Source organism: Oncorhynchus keta, chromosome 10 (assembly GCF_023373465.1).
Source record: "Oncorhynchus keta strain PuntledgeMale-10-30-2019 chromosome 10, Oket_V2, whole genome shotgun sequence".
NCBI classification, from domain to species: domain Eukaryota; kingdom Metazoa; phylum Chordata; class Actinopteri; order Salmoniformes; family Salmonidae; genus Oncorhynchus; species Oncorhynchus keta.
This window is the reverse complement of record NC_068430.1, coordinates 12,496,873-12,511,794: the sequence shown is the minus strand read 5'-3', so window position 1 is coordinate 12,511,794 and position 14,922 is coordinate 12,496,873. Positions and strand designations below refer to the sequence as shown.

General features: G+C 43.9%; 2 protein-coding genes across 4 annotated transcripts in view; one reads left to right on the top strand and one right to left on the bottom strand.

Annotated features, from left to right (window-relative positions):
- Positions 1-99: 99 nt before the first annotated feature.
- Positions 100-3,463, bottom strand: LOC118388225 (40S ribosomal protein S10-like). The gene is made up of 6 exons (XM_035777057.2): positions 3,367-3,463; positions 2,477-2,626; positions 1,919-2,093; positions 1,364-1,450; positions 738-793; positions 100-186 (listed from the first exon to the last, which is right to left on the bottom strand). Exons 2-6 carry the CDS (start codon positions 2,624-2,626, stop codon positions 139-141), a joined length of 516 nt encoding a protein of 171 aa, XP_035632950.1. The 5' UTR covers positions 3,367-3,463; the 3' UTR covers positions 100-138.
- The window catches only part of LOC118389613 (protein kinase C and casein kinase substrate in neurons protein 1-like), a 53,596-nt gene continuing 41,308 nt past the window's right edge, over positions 2,635-14,922 (top strand). For 2 of the 3 annotated variants that reach the window (XM_052526502.1, XM_052526506.1), the window contains exons 1-2: positions 4,655-4,779; positions 8,045-8,118. The gene's annotated coding sequence lies outside the window, so the exon portion shown is untranslated. Of the gene's footprint in view, positions 2,834-4,654; positions 4,780-8,044; positions 8,119-14,922 lie in introns of those variants that run through there. The other variant, XM_052526504.1, reaches the window with a different exon arrangement.

Here is a 14,922-nt window from a genome sequence, read left to right as displayed (position 1 = left end):
CTCATTCCACACAAACCGTGTAAATGTATATTGTGGAAAAATAATACATGAATCCAGAATGCCAGTATCTAAAGCACTGACAAAGAAAAAGGACAGAGCTGCGTTTTGTGTGTTTATTGTAAAGAAATTGATAGAAATTTACTCCTGAGGAGGCTGCTGTCCTCTGCCACGTCCAAATCCACCCCTCTGAAAGCAAGAGAGAAGGGTAAGCTTCCACATCACAGGACAACAGTTGGTAAGGAAAACAAATCATACTGTTATGTTTCCAATTAATGTCCCGAATTTGTCTACCCGAATAACTTTACTCAATGTGTTAGACCAGTGCTTCTGGCTACACAAGGTATGCAGTTTTTCAAACCAACTGATCAATTACAATTGCTCATGGTAATGTCATAGTTGAGTCTCAATTTAAATGCCAACAAAACAAGAACATTTCCTATTCTAGTAACAGATGTATAAAACCTTTCAACGGTCGACTATCCAATAAACTTTAAATCGTTTTTTTTATCATTTGATATTTAGACTTGTCAGTGTAACCAGCATACTGAGTGGCTCCATAGGAACAGATGAGAACACCTGGGGTGTAATCATTAGTCCAAACAGTTAAAACAAGAGTTTCTACTAGACAAAATCAGGTAGGCCCTGTTTTGTTTGCTTCCACTTAGGAAACGTTTTGGAACAGAATCAGCGCAATGAATACGCCCTTGCTTCGGACTACAATGCAATACAGTACTTACGAATTGGAACTCTGTAGCTGAACCAGCACCTGCCTCTGCTTTCTTGTCTCCACCAGCTGTAAAGAAAGAAACAGCTTGTAGGCCAAACATTCTTTCTCCAATAATGTTTTAAGTTATGGGTCATTTTCAATAAAACATCACAAGTTCGATTTGGCTGCTGGGGGGCAAGGAGATCTCATATCCACAAACTATTGACAACTACATGCGGTTTAAGGGATTGTTAAATAAATGTTTACTTTTTGATTTGAATATCACCTATTGAAGATAGTCAGGACTAAACAATTCTGATTATTCCATGCAAAACAATTGTGCACATTTAGCTCTATCATCAGAGTTACGCAGCAAGTAAATGCATGCTTTTCATGATCAGTAAATGTGAATGACCATGTCATTTCTGATCGGTTGTAAGCCAAACATTTTCACCCATTCAACATCAACCTTCACACTAGTTACACAAAGGCTGAGACAAGTCATTACTGATCACAAATGTGATCAACTACTGGAAACCAAGGCAGGGTTACCATCAGTGTATTTTAAGCTACAAAGCACACTAGTCAGCAGATGAGATGGCCAGTTGGCTGAAAGCTAACTTTTGGATGAGCAGGATCCTGTAACACTATACATACGTGGTGCAGCAGATCTCCTGTAATTGTCTCGGTCACCCCCATCACGGTTGAAGCGGGCGGGCCTCTCTCCCCGCTCTCCCTCCATACCTGGAAAAGAAACGACAACACTCAGCTGTAGTGGAAGGTTAAAGACGCTCAAAAACACAGGAAGGATCATCACGTCGAGGTCCAATCAGCACCTAGGGCTTTAAAGCACTAAATTCAATAGTCCTCACTGTCTGTCTGGTCCTTGAGGACCAGTGTATGCAGACCTGTTCAAGCCCAGCTCTAACCCACATGATTTAACTAAAATCGGCCCAAATTTAAAAACACCACGATTAGTTGAATCAGTTGTTAGTACTGAGCTGGTACTAAAGCCAGCACACCGCAAACCCCAGGATTGGAACGCCCCAGCCCAGGTTATTGAAGTAGGAGCCTTACTAGGAATAGTAACACCAGATTCACATTACTGTGCTAGCCTGGAAACTTTCTTTTCAGCACAGTTCCAGCAACTACAATGGATGTGTAGTACACAGCTCAGCAGTGTGAAAATGGTAGGCATACAAGTGGACATACCCTTGGGCCTGGGCCTTGCGGTTTCAGGACGCATCTGGCGGCGCAGAGTGGCAGGAACAATCTCAGGTGGAAGGTGCAGGAAGTCTCTCAGGTATTGGATACCTTCATTGGTGAGGTACCAGTAAAAATGGCGCCAGGCAAATTGCTCCTTAACATACCCAAGTGACTTCAAGGACTGAAAGACAAACATGCAAAACATGCATTTTCTAGCCAGAGATACAATAAAGTCACAAAAATCTCAGACAAGGCATGCTAGGAAACGTCTTTATGTAGACCAACTGAGTCTGCAAATAAACATCAGATATGCATCATCTCTTCACTGTCACCCTTGTAGTCCACTCACAAAATTCCCCTTCAGGTCTTCACATCAACAAATCTGACTTCAGATACAATGCAGTCCTTAACTGGTTACCAAACACACTTGGAATGTTGCCCAATAGTGCAACCAGACACACAGTTTATACATGTGGACATCATGCTACTTGACACAAGAACTGCACCCCAGTCTCAAATGATAAAACGATGAGAACTCAAAGTAGAAGCAATAGTTTCTCTCACCAGCATTGCTTTCATCACATGAAGATTGGGCACGTTCTTGTCAGCAAGCTCGGGGTGCTTAGGCAGATGCACATCTTTCTTTGCCACCATGACGCCCTCTTTGAAGAGGAGCTCATAGATCGCAATACGGTTCTTCTTGGGCATCAGCATCTGTTCACACAAACGACAATGAGACGAGCGTTCGCGTGCAAGCAATATAACAGGGATGTCCATCGACCCACAATTACTGGCTGGCTTACATTCGCCTACAAGGTGGTCACGGTTTGACCAAGATTGGGAGCCCTATGTCATCTCCCCCAGTCGGTAGCTAACCAGCATCGCCGGGCAACTATGGTATGGGCTCATTTTCCAGATGCGGTGGGTAACAGAGACCTTTAATTAATTAATATAGATTTTTTTTTAAACAAGGCTTATACAGAGTCTAATGATAACGCCACACTTAAACGTGTATCTGTTGCATCCGGCAAAGTGGTAGCTAGCTTGGGGGCGTCAGAAAAGTTAGCCTAATGGTCGAGCTGTGGGCGAGTAACCGAAAGGTTGGAGGATCGAATCCTCGAGCCGAAAATGTAAACATTTGTTGTCCTGAACGAGGCAGTTAACCCGATAAGCAGTCATTGTAGATAAGGATTTGTTCTTAACTGACTCGCCTAGTTAAAAATATATATTTTAAGAAGCTATCTAACGTCGACCAAAATGCAGTCATGCCTGGGTAGTTCCCTCGACTAGCTTGTGCATATCAGCCTACCTCTCGAGTAATACAATTATTTTTGGGGAAATGTGTGGATGTTTATAACAACGAGATACACATCTATGTAAACTGAGCGTAACAGCTTCCTACAATGTAAGATGTTGGAGATTTATTACGATATTTTTTTCCGGAATTTACTTACCTTACAACTTGCTAGGGGACCGGAGCCGGAAAGAAAGACAGAGCTTGTTCAAGAGCGTTTATGCGCAGGCGTTGTACCAAGCAGCTTTAACGCCATCTACTGAGCTGGCGGGAAAACTGTAGTAAAATAAATTGAATTACCAGTATTGTTAAATTATTATCATTCAAATGTTTTACTATATACTATTATTACCATATGGGTAAAATAGCCATGCGCCTTTGTTAATAACATACGCTAATTAATGAACACATCTCTGCAGCACACTGTCTGAGTTTACACCACTTCAAACTGAACCTGTTCCAATCATCCTTGCAAGTTTTTTTCATTTTTTTTCTTCATTTAATCTTTATTTAACTAGGCAAGTTAAGAACAAATTCTTATTTACAATGACGGCCTACCCAAAGGCAAAGGGCCTCACAAAGACAAAAGACACCACAACACTACATAAAGAAAGACATAAGACAACAACATATCAAGGCAGCAACACATGACAACACAGCATGGTAGCAACACAACATGGCAGCAGTTCAACATGGTAGCAGCACAAAACAGAGTAAAAACATTATTGGGCACAGACAACAGCACAAAGGGCATGAAGGTAGAGACAACAATACATCACGCAAAGCAGACACAACTGTCAGTAAGAGTGTCCATAGTTGAGTCTTTGAATGAAGAGATTGAGATAAAACTGTCCAGTTTGAGTGTTTGTTGTTGCAGCTCGTTCCAGTTGCTAGCTGCAGCGAACTGAAAAGAGGAGAGACCAAGGGATGTGTGTACTTTGGGGACCTTTAGCAGAATGTGACTGGCAGAACGGGTGTTGTAGTGGAGGATGAGGGCTGCAGTAGATATCTCAGATAAGGGGGAGAACATCCAGAGCCGGCTCCAGGCATAAGCAGTCGCTTAGGGCTTATTTATAAAAAAGTTGGGGGTGTCAAGAAGGTATACGTTCGAAACTTCATTGTGTATCAGCTATTTTTCTGTTATGTCAGTCAATGACGGTCACTCAATTAGCCATGTCAGCTAACAATTTTTCAGATTGGTAAATTAGGCTAGCCAGCTTTCTAAACTTGTAGTTAATCGTGTCCGAAAACCAACCCTGGCCCCCATTGATTTTGTTAGTCAATCTCACTCAGATATAATTAACATGGCATAAGTCATGGAAAAATGTGTAGAATTCAGGGGAGGGGGGGCGCAAACCAAATCTTGCTTAGGGCCCCAAAAGGCTAAAGCCGGCCCTGGGACCATCCCCCATCTGTCGCCTCTTTGCCCCCCGCACTTTAAGTGCAACACACAAGGCAAGCCTTTGCTGTCAGTTGACTGAGCAGGGTCTATCGACCATTCTAGCTATTATAACGGAAACATTTGTATATTTAGGCCAACAGGGGAGTCGGACACATCGCATTACGTTCTCTGGTATGTCATGCATTTATATGCGCATTCGCAATTTGTAGTTTGGTTGAGTAGAAACTATAAAGAGCAAGAAGAATAGGCTAAGAACAGTATCGTTTGACTGGTAGGCTACGCAACCCATTTCATACTGCTGCTACCCGCGGCAGCGATACTTTTCCAACCTGCAGTGTTTTGTATTTTTTATTCTTTAGTAACCAAAATTGTACAACATATAGCTGTTATAGCCTTTTGACTGTCAAATAACGCCATTATACCGCACCTATAGCATGCTTCGCATAATAACTATGTATATGATTAATTTGTTTTCATTCATTTTGAATGAGGATAATAGGATGGTTTGGGGTTGAACATCCCCTGCCTGTAATTCTCACAGAAACCACTTTATTTCGTGCAACAACAAAAACAATCGACACTTTCCCTGGCTACCACTTCTCTTGCGCAACTAAAAATGTAAGCAGTCTCATCTCAACTGTTTAAGTCACTCCAACAAAACAATGTTCAGGTACATTGCTTGAATATTTTGTAATTTAGAAAAATATTTAAGCCTATATTTAATCAAATATAGTTAGATCTATAACTTGTTTATATATATACCAGTAAGGGAGCCCAAAGAAAAATAAGCAATTTGGCTAGAGTGATTGCCATCAGTTTTTATAAAATCATAATATTTAAAGTTAGTATGTTTGGGGCCAAATGCCCCCAGGACAATCCAATACAAGTCAATAGTACCCATATTAGCATTTTCAAATCATGTCCAAATCATCTACATCATCTATAACTAACTTCAGTGAACAAATCATCTATAAGTAAACTTCATTGAAATCAATTTTGAGATACTTTAGGATGATTTCGATAGGAAGCGTGAAAATTAATAGGGACCGTACATCATTGGGCTTTGATATTTGATTTATTTAATTGCAGTAAGACACCAAGACTTGAGCTTTTAAGAGTCAATTACAAAAAAAAAGGAAAAAAAGGAAACATATATAGATTTTAACACACTAAACTTCAGGAATAATTTTGTCCCAATGGTGGGGCAAAACACCCCCTTTCTAAATTTTCGATTTTTATTAAATAACAAAAAACCTATTAATTCTGCCCACTTATTTCTCTTCAAAATGTGTTTGCCTAAGGATAGCCAGTATGCAGATATTTAATATTTTTACCAAACTTTTTTGTTCTCAGAAAATAGAAATGTTCCTTAAGCGGGCATTTTCCCCCAACATACCCTAAACAACTTCTCAGATAAATGATCTATACATCTAGTACATTATTCATATCAATGCCATCCACCATCCAGCCTTTTAAACATAATCTATTAGAGGAACATGTCTTTCCTTGAGTAAGCTTGAGAGATATTTGTAAGTCGCTCTGGATAAGAGCGTCTGCTAAATGACTTAAATGTAAATGTAAATATGGGATAATCACCAATCGGAGCAGAATTGGTTGAACCAACTAAGCTAGTGGGCCCTAGCAGTGGTTCAGATAAAGACCTCTCTTCAGGTCCTGACTCCTGATGGTTCTAGACTGTATTTACACAGGCAGCCCAGTTCTGATCTTTTTCCACCAAATGGTCTTTTGACCAATCAGGTCAGCTATTTTCCAATAATTGTGCAAAATATCAGAATTGGGCTGCATGTGTGAACGCAGAATGTCTTAACGTGAGTCAGGTCTGCTCAGGTTCTGTGATGGAGGGTCAGCTGAGAGGATGCTGTAACCAGTACAGTGAGACATGGTATCTGGTTACAAAAGCTAAAGGGTAGCTACTACCGCATAATAACATTAAATATATTGTATATGTTTGATGCAGCCTCTCAGACAGCTGAGTGTTTGTGGTCATGGACACATTTCAATTGTGGGACTTGCCCCAAATAAATAATTCGAGAGAGAGAGAGAGAGAGAGAGAGAGAGAGAGAGAGAGAGAGAGAGAGAGAGAGAGAGAGAGAGAGAGAGAGAGAGAGAGAGAGAGAGCTGTTCAACAGGGCACTGTCCAGGGTCCTGAACTCTCAGCTCACCGCCACTATCACCATGCTGAATGACACTGGCCTGAATGAACCTCAGAGCACGTTGTCTGTCCTGGCGAAGCTCCATTTCAAGCCGAAATCGTTCATTAAAGAAAAGCACTAGGGAGTATAGGCCTAGCAATGTGCAGGTCCATTTTGTTTCAGCCGAACCCACACCTGGAACATTTATTTGGATCTCCACATAGGTTGGCCTTGGCGATACTCCATGCCAACGTTTACCTCCAGATCAAGACATGTGTCTTCAGCACTGAGAGTAGTTGTTTGGCCAGCAGAAAAACTCATTCTAAGTTTTATTTTAATCTTTATTTAACTAGGCAAGTCAGTTAAGAACAAATTCTTATTTTCAATGACGGCCTAGGAACAGTGGGTTACCTGCCTGTTCAGTGGCAGAACGACAGATTTGTACCTTGTCAGCTCTTTCAACCTTCCGGTTACTAGTCCAACGCTCTAACCACTAGGCTACCCTGCCACCCCTCATTCTCTCGCCATGCTCTGTGTTTGCATTCTGAGCATAAATGAGCTGCATGAAAGCCATCTGCTGTTTGAGATGAATAAACCAACACATTTATCTATGTTTTTATCAAAGTCTGTTATGATGCCTGCCGCAATGGGTCCACCTAAGGCTTGTACTCTGAAGATGAAACTAGAAGAGCAGAGGGTCATACAGAGTACTGTGTGTATGTGTGTGTGCATGCGTCTATGTGTTCGCGTCACGCATGTGTCTGTGCGTGTGTGTGTGTGCCCCTGTCTGTGTTAGTGTGTAATTGGATTAATTAATGTGATGAATATGAATGGGGCCCAGGACACACGTCTGATTTATACACCCCAATTCAGCTGACTCCGCTGAAGGAGGAATGACAGATGTGGCACCATTTCTAATGTAATTAATTAGCCCAGATCATAAGTAGTTTTTCTTCTGCAAATGAATGTGAATCTGCCACTGTAGGACTGTAGGCTATTCCCCATGGATACATCCATTCACTGTTTGCCTCAGTCATTTGTACATACAAGCCTCCTTGTGACATCTGCTCTCCACAATCTTAATCCTACACTAAATGACACTGCATTTAATTTAGCCAAATCACTGGTTTTACCCATTCCCAGCTTGTGTAGCCTGAAGATGCATTATTTGGAATAGTAAGGTAGTAGTAGTAGTAGCAGCAGTCTGTCATTTTGTTTTATTATGACGTCCACAATCCTACTCCTGATGTAATAACTGTCTCTTTCTTGTGTGATTTCTTTAGGGGTGGGGATTTTAAGGAACACAATCCAAACCTGCATGGGGATATATGGAAACCTGATTGGCCCAGTTGAGAAGGTAAGGGTTTTCACTGATTTCTGATTAGGCTCACATTTCAACATACAAGCAGAAACTCCCTGTTTTCTACTTGTTGAGTGTGCTCCCTATATATAGATGCAGACTTTGTACCTTTAAAATGTAATTCACTGATCTAACACAATTGGATAGGGGCAAAGGAAGGGGAGGAGCGTATCATATGATTAGTATCTGGTTGAGAGGTGGCGAGAGTGGCAGGGAATGGTCTCTCCACAGGCCCAGACCAGGCAGGCCCAGGCACCCAGCCCAACCACCATGCTGGGCAGTAATTGAGCAGTTTGCCTGGAGAGCCTATGGTGGTGAATTCCTCCAGATGGTGAATTCCTCTACAGCGTATGACTTGGCAGAAATTGATAGTGTACGTGTCCCAACTTCAGCTTTAAATGGCTTGGTTGGTTGGAAACACATTTGGAAATGTTTTGTTCTTAATTTTGCTTGATGGATTAAGGCAATCAATTCTTCCATTATGAGTCTCAGTCATGAGTCATCACCTTTCCAACAGTGAAAGGTGTATGTAACCACTGCTCCCATACAGAATAGCTTGCTAGGAGAAGGACTTGGCTCTGTCTATCCATCCACCTGTACTGTCTGTGACCTAGGCTGTGTCCCAAATGGAACGCTATTCCCTATATAGTGCACTACTTTTGACATGAGCCCTATGGATATAGGGTGCCTTTTGGGATTCAGACAGGAAATGGCTTTATGTTGTCAAAGCGTTGGGTGCAAAACTTGTTTGATTGTTCCAAGGCACCATTTAATCCTCTGACCCCATGTTAGCACGTCTAGCTGGCAGACATACCCTATAGTCCAGGGGTTGGCAACAGGTGGCCCGCGCTCCAAAACCAGCCCACCAGTGATATTTTTTGGCCCCCAAAGTTTTTAGTATAACTTTTTTATTTTTTTTATAAATTAAAAAAAAAAAACACCTGGAAATCAGCTAAAAATGAGTTTAATTTAGGAAATCTGTTCTCAATTATTCCCACAAATACAAACACGGACATGTGTAACCGTCTCAATGTAATCAAGGTATGACACAATGTTTAATGCTTTTGGGCTTATTTGTGGTCAATTTGTAATGTACAAATTATTATTAATATGTTTCGGCCACCGACCATCCGCTCAGACAAAAATCAGCCGTGACTGAATCTAGTTGATGATCCCTGCTCTAGTGTCACTGTGAGGGTTAGACAATTTCACAAGGTCCATTCTCAGTGTTAATGTGCTCTAATCTCTGTCTTAATTATGCTTTGACTCTAGCATCTCAGATATTGTAGATGGTCTTTGCTTACCTGCATCCTTGAATAGTTTTTCCTCTCACTACGAGGACACGAGAGCTCATTCATGAAAACACCATCAGAGAACCTCTCTGTTGTGTAGCTAATCACAGCAGTGAGCAGCTGCAGTGTGTATTTGAGTGTCTCATTTCGCCTACTTGACATTGTAAGTTCAGAAACGATTGGTGCCTCTCTGCAGAGCTCTCTTTAGCGTTCCTGAGTGTTATTGTGGCTCTCCGATGGCTGAGCCCTGGGCTTGAGTGAATGTCCTGCCCCGGTTATAAACTACTGGGCCAGGGAAACATTATTGATCAAAAGCTAACTGGAATGGAGACTTTTAGGAGGACGGGAATCCTCTGTGGTCGCTCTAGGCTATTGATTGGATGTGTAGCCTAACCTTGCAGAGGCTGTATAATTGGTTTCACCAAGGTGTATATAGCTAAACGCTTGGCATTTAGATGTTAGCTATTTTGGAGAACAATGTTATTAGTGCAGTCAAATGTTGTCAGTAGCCTATGCCTCATTTTATATAAATAAATTAAGTGTTCTTGTGGTCAATTAAGACTGTTAGGACTGTTTAGAACAAAAAAATGGCATTATTATATCCACCATGGTGTTATTATATCCACCATGGCGTTATTATATCCACCATGGCGTTATTATATCCACCATGGTGTTATTATATCCACCATGGCGTTATTATATCCACCATGGCGTTATTATATCCACCATGGTGTTATTATATCCACCATGGTGTTATTATATCCACCATGGTGTTATTATATCCACCATGGCGTTATTATATCCACCATGGTGTTATTATATCCACCATGGTGTTATTATATCCACCATGGTGTTATTATATCCACCATGGTGTTATTATATCCACCATGGCGTTATTATATCCACCATGGCGTTATTATATCTACCATGGTGTTATTATATCCACCATGGTGTTATTATATCCACCATGGCGTCATTATATCCACCATGGCGTCATTATATCCACCATGGCGTTATTTTATCCACTATGGCGTTATTATATCCACCATGGAGTATTTATGTCCACCATGGAGTTATTACATTTACATTTACATTTAAGTCATTTAGCAGACGCTCTTATCCAGAGCGACTTACAAATTGGTGCATTCACCTTATGACATCCAGTGGAACAGCCACTTTACAATAGTGCATCTAAATATTTTAAGGGGGGGGTGAGAAGGATTACTTTATCCTATCCTAGGTATTCCTTAAAGAGGTGGGGTTTCAGGTGTCTCCGGAAGGTGGTGATTGACTCCGCTGTCCTGGCGTCGTGAGGGAGTTTGTTCCACCATTGGGGGCCAGAGCAGCGAACAGTTTTGACTGGGCTGAGCGGGAACTGTACTTCCTCAGTGGTAGGGAGGCGAGCAGGCCAGTGGTGGATGAACGCAGTGCCCTTGTTTGGGTGTAGGGCCTGATCAGAGCCTGGAGGTACTGAGGTGCCGTTCCCCTCACAGCTCCGTAGGCAAGCACCATGGTCTTGTAGCGGATGCAAGCTTCAACTGGAAGCCAGTGGAGAGAGCGGAGGAGCGGGGTGACGTGAGAGAACTTGGGAAGGTTGAACACCAGACGGGCTGCGGCGTTCTGGATGAGTTGTAGGGGTTTAATGGCACAGGCAGGGAGCCCAGCCAACAGCGAGTTGCAGTAATCCAGACGGGAGATGACAAGTGCCTGGATTAGGACCTGCGCCGCTTCCTGTGTGAGGCAGGGTCGTACTCTGCGGATGTTGTAGAGCATGAACCTACAGGAACGGGCCACCGCCTTGATGTTAGTTGAGAACGACAGGGTGTTGTCCAGGATCACGCCAAGGTTCTTAGCGCTCTGGGAGGAGGACACAATGGAGTTGTCAACCGTGATGGCGAGATCATGGAACCGGCAGTCCTTCCCAGGGAGGAAGAGCAGCTCCGTCTTGCCGAGGTTCAGCTTGAGGTGGTGATCCGTCATCCACACTGATATGTCTGCCAGACATGCAGAGATGCGATTCGCCACCTGGTCATCAGAAGGGGGAAAGGAGAAGATTAATTGTGTGTCGTCTGCATAGCAATGATAGGAGAGACCATGTGAGGTTATGACAGAGCCAAGTGACTTGGTGTATAGCGAGAATAGGAGAGGGCCTAGAACAGAGCCCTGGGGGACACCAGTGGTGAGAGCGCGTGGTGAGGAGACAGATTCTCGCCACGCCACCTGGTAGGAGCGACCTGTCAGGTAGGACGCAATCCAAGCGTGGGCCGCGCCGGAGATGCCCAACTCGGAGAGGGTGGAGAGGAGGATCTGATGGTTCACAGTATCGAAGGCAGCCGATAGGTCTAGAAGGATGAGAGCAGAGGAGAGAGAGTTAGCTTTAGCAGTGTGGAGCGCCCCGTGATACAGAGAAGAGCAGTCTCAGTTGAATGACTAGTCTTGAACCCTGACTGATTTGGATCAAGAAGGTCATTCTGAGAGAGATAGCGGGAGAGCTGGCCAAGGACGGCACGTTCAAGAGTTTTGGAGAGAAAAGAAAGAAGGGATACTGGTCTGTAGTTGTTGACATCGGAGGGATCGAGTGTAGGTTTTTTCAGAAGGGGTGCAACTCTCGCTCTCTTGAAGACGGAAGGGACGTAGCCAGCGGTCAGGGATGAGTTGATGAGCGAGGTGAGGTAAGGGAGAAGGTCTCCGGAAATGGTCTGGAGAAGAGAGGAGGGGATAGGGTCAAGCGGGCAGGTTGTTGGGCGGCCGGCCGTCACAAGACGCAAGATTTCATCTGGAGAGAGAGGGAGAAAGAGGTCAGAGCACAGGGTAGGGCAGTGTGAGCAGAACCAGCAGTGTCGTTTGACTTAGCAAACGAGGATCGGATGTCGTCGACCTTCTTTTCAAAATGGTTGACGAAGTCATCTGCAGAGAGGGAGGAGGGGGAGGAGGATTCAGGAGGGAGGAGAAGGTGGCAAAGAGCTTCCTAGGGTTAGAGGCAGATGCTTGGAATTTAGAGTGGTAGAAAGTGGCTTTAGCAGCAGAGACAGAGGAGGAAAATGTAGAGAGGAGGGAGTGAAAGGATGCCAGGTCCGCAGGGAGGCGAGTTTTCCTCCATTTCCGCTCGGCTGCCCGGAGCCCTGTTCTGTGAGCTCGCAATGAGTCGTCGAGCCACAGAGCGGGAGGGGAGGACCGAGCCGGCCTGGAGTATAGGGGACATAGAGAGTCAAAGGATGCAGAAAGGGAGGAGAGGAGGGTTGAGGAGGCAGAATCAGGAGATAGGTTGGAGAAAGTTTGAACAGAGGGAAGAGATGATAGGATGGAAGAGGAGAGAGTAGCGGGGGAGAGAGAGCGAAGGTTGGGACGGCGCGATACCATCCGAGTAGCGGCAGTGTGGGAAGTGTTGGATGAGAGCGAGAGGAAAAAGGATACGAGGTAGTGGTCGGAGACTTGGAGGGGAGTTGCAATGAGGTTAGTGGAAGAACAGCATCTAGTAAAGATGAGGTCGAGCGTATTGCCTGCCTTGTGAGTAGGGGGGGAAGGTGAGAGGGTGAGGTCAAAAGAGGAGAGGAGTGGAAAGAAGGAGGCAGAGAGGAATGAGTCAAAGGTAGACGTGGGGAGGTTAAAGCCGCCCAGAACTGTGAGAGGTGAGCCGTCCTCAGGAAAGGAGCTTATCAAGGCATCAAGCTCATTGATGAACTCTTCGAGGGAACCTGGAGGGCGATAAATGATAAGGATGTTAAGCTTGAAAGGGCTGGTAACTGTGACAGCATGGAATTCAAAGGAGGCGATAGACAGATGGGTAAGGGGAGAAAGAGAGAATGACCACTTGGGAGAGATGAGGATCCCGGTGCCACCACCCCGCTGACCAGAAGCTCTCGGGGTGTGCGAGAACACGTGGGCGGACGAAGAGAGAGCAGTAGGAGTAGCAGTGTTATCTGTGGAGATCCATGTTTCGGTCAGTGCCAAGAAGTCGAGGGACTGGAGGGAGGCATAGGCTGAGATGAACTCTGCCTTGTTGGCCGCAGATCGGCAGTTCCAGAGGCTACCGGAGACCTGGAATTCCACGTGGGTCGTGCGCGCTGGGACCAGCAGATTAGGGCGGCCACGCGGTGTGGAGCGTTTGTATGGTCTGTGCAGAGAGGAGAGAACAGGGATAGACATACACATAGTTGACAGGCTACAGAAGAGGCTACGCTAATGCAAGGAGATTGGAATGACAAGTGGACTACACGTCTCGAATGTTCAGAAAGTTAAGCTTACGTAGCAAGAATCTTATTGACTAAAATGATTAAAATGATACAGTACTGATGAAGTAGGCTAGCTGGCAGTGGCTGCATTGTTGACTTTGTAGGCTAGCTGGCAGTGGCTGCGTTGTTGACACTACACTAATCAAGTCGTTCCGTTGAGTGTAATAGTTTCTACAGTGCTGCTATTCGGGGGCTAGCTGGCTAGCTAGCAGTGTTGATTACGTTACGTTGCGTTAAAAGAACGACAATAGCTGGCTAGCTAACCTAGAAAATCGCTCTAGACTACACAATTATCTTTGATACAAAGACGGCTATGTAGCTAGCTATGTAGCTAGCTACGATCAAACAAATCAAACCGTTGTGCTGTAATGAAATGAAATGAAAATGTGATACTACCTGTGGAGCGAAGCGGAATGCGACCGGGTTGTTGAGTGCGGAAGTTCTATTCGGTAGACGTTGGCTAGCTGTTGGCTAGCTAGCAGTGTCTCCTACGTTAAGGACGACAAATAGCTGGCTAGCTAACCTCGGTAAATTAAGATAATCACTCGAAGACTACACACTCTAAACTACACAATTATCTTGGATATGAAGACAGCAAAGACAACTATGTAGCTAGCTAACACTACACTAATCAAGTCGTTCAGTTGAGTGTAATAGTTTCTACAGTGCTGCTATTCGGTAGACGGTGGACGTTTGCTAGCTGGCTAGCTGCTGGGCAGATAGCAGTGTAGACTACGTTAGGACGACGAAATAACGCCATGGTGGATATAATAATTATGTCCACCAATTATGTCCACCATGGAGTTATTATGGCCACCATGGCGTTATTATGGCCACCATGAAGTTATTATGTCCACCGTGGCATTATTATATCCACCATGGCGGTATTATATCCACCATGGAGTTATGATGTCCACCCTGGTTGTTCTTTCCACCATTGTTGTTCTTTCCACCATGGCGTTATTATATCCACCAAGGCATTATTATATCCACCAAGGCATTATTATATCCACCATGGCGTTATTATATCCACTATGGCGTTATTATATCCACCATGGCGTTATTATATCCACCAAGGCGTTATTATATCCACCATGGCGTTATTATATCCACCAAGGCATTATTATATCCACCAAGGCATTATTATATCCACCATGGCGTTATTATATCCACCAAGGCATTATTATATCCACCAAGGCATTATTATATCCACCATGGCGTTATTATATCCACCAAGGCATTATTATATCCACCAAGGCATTATTATATCCACCAAG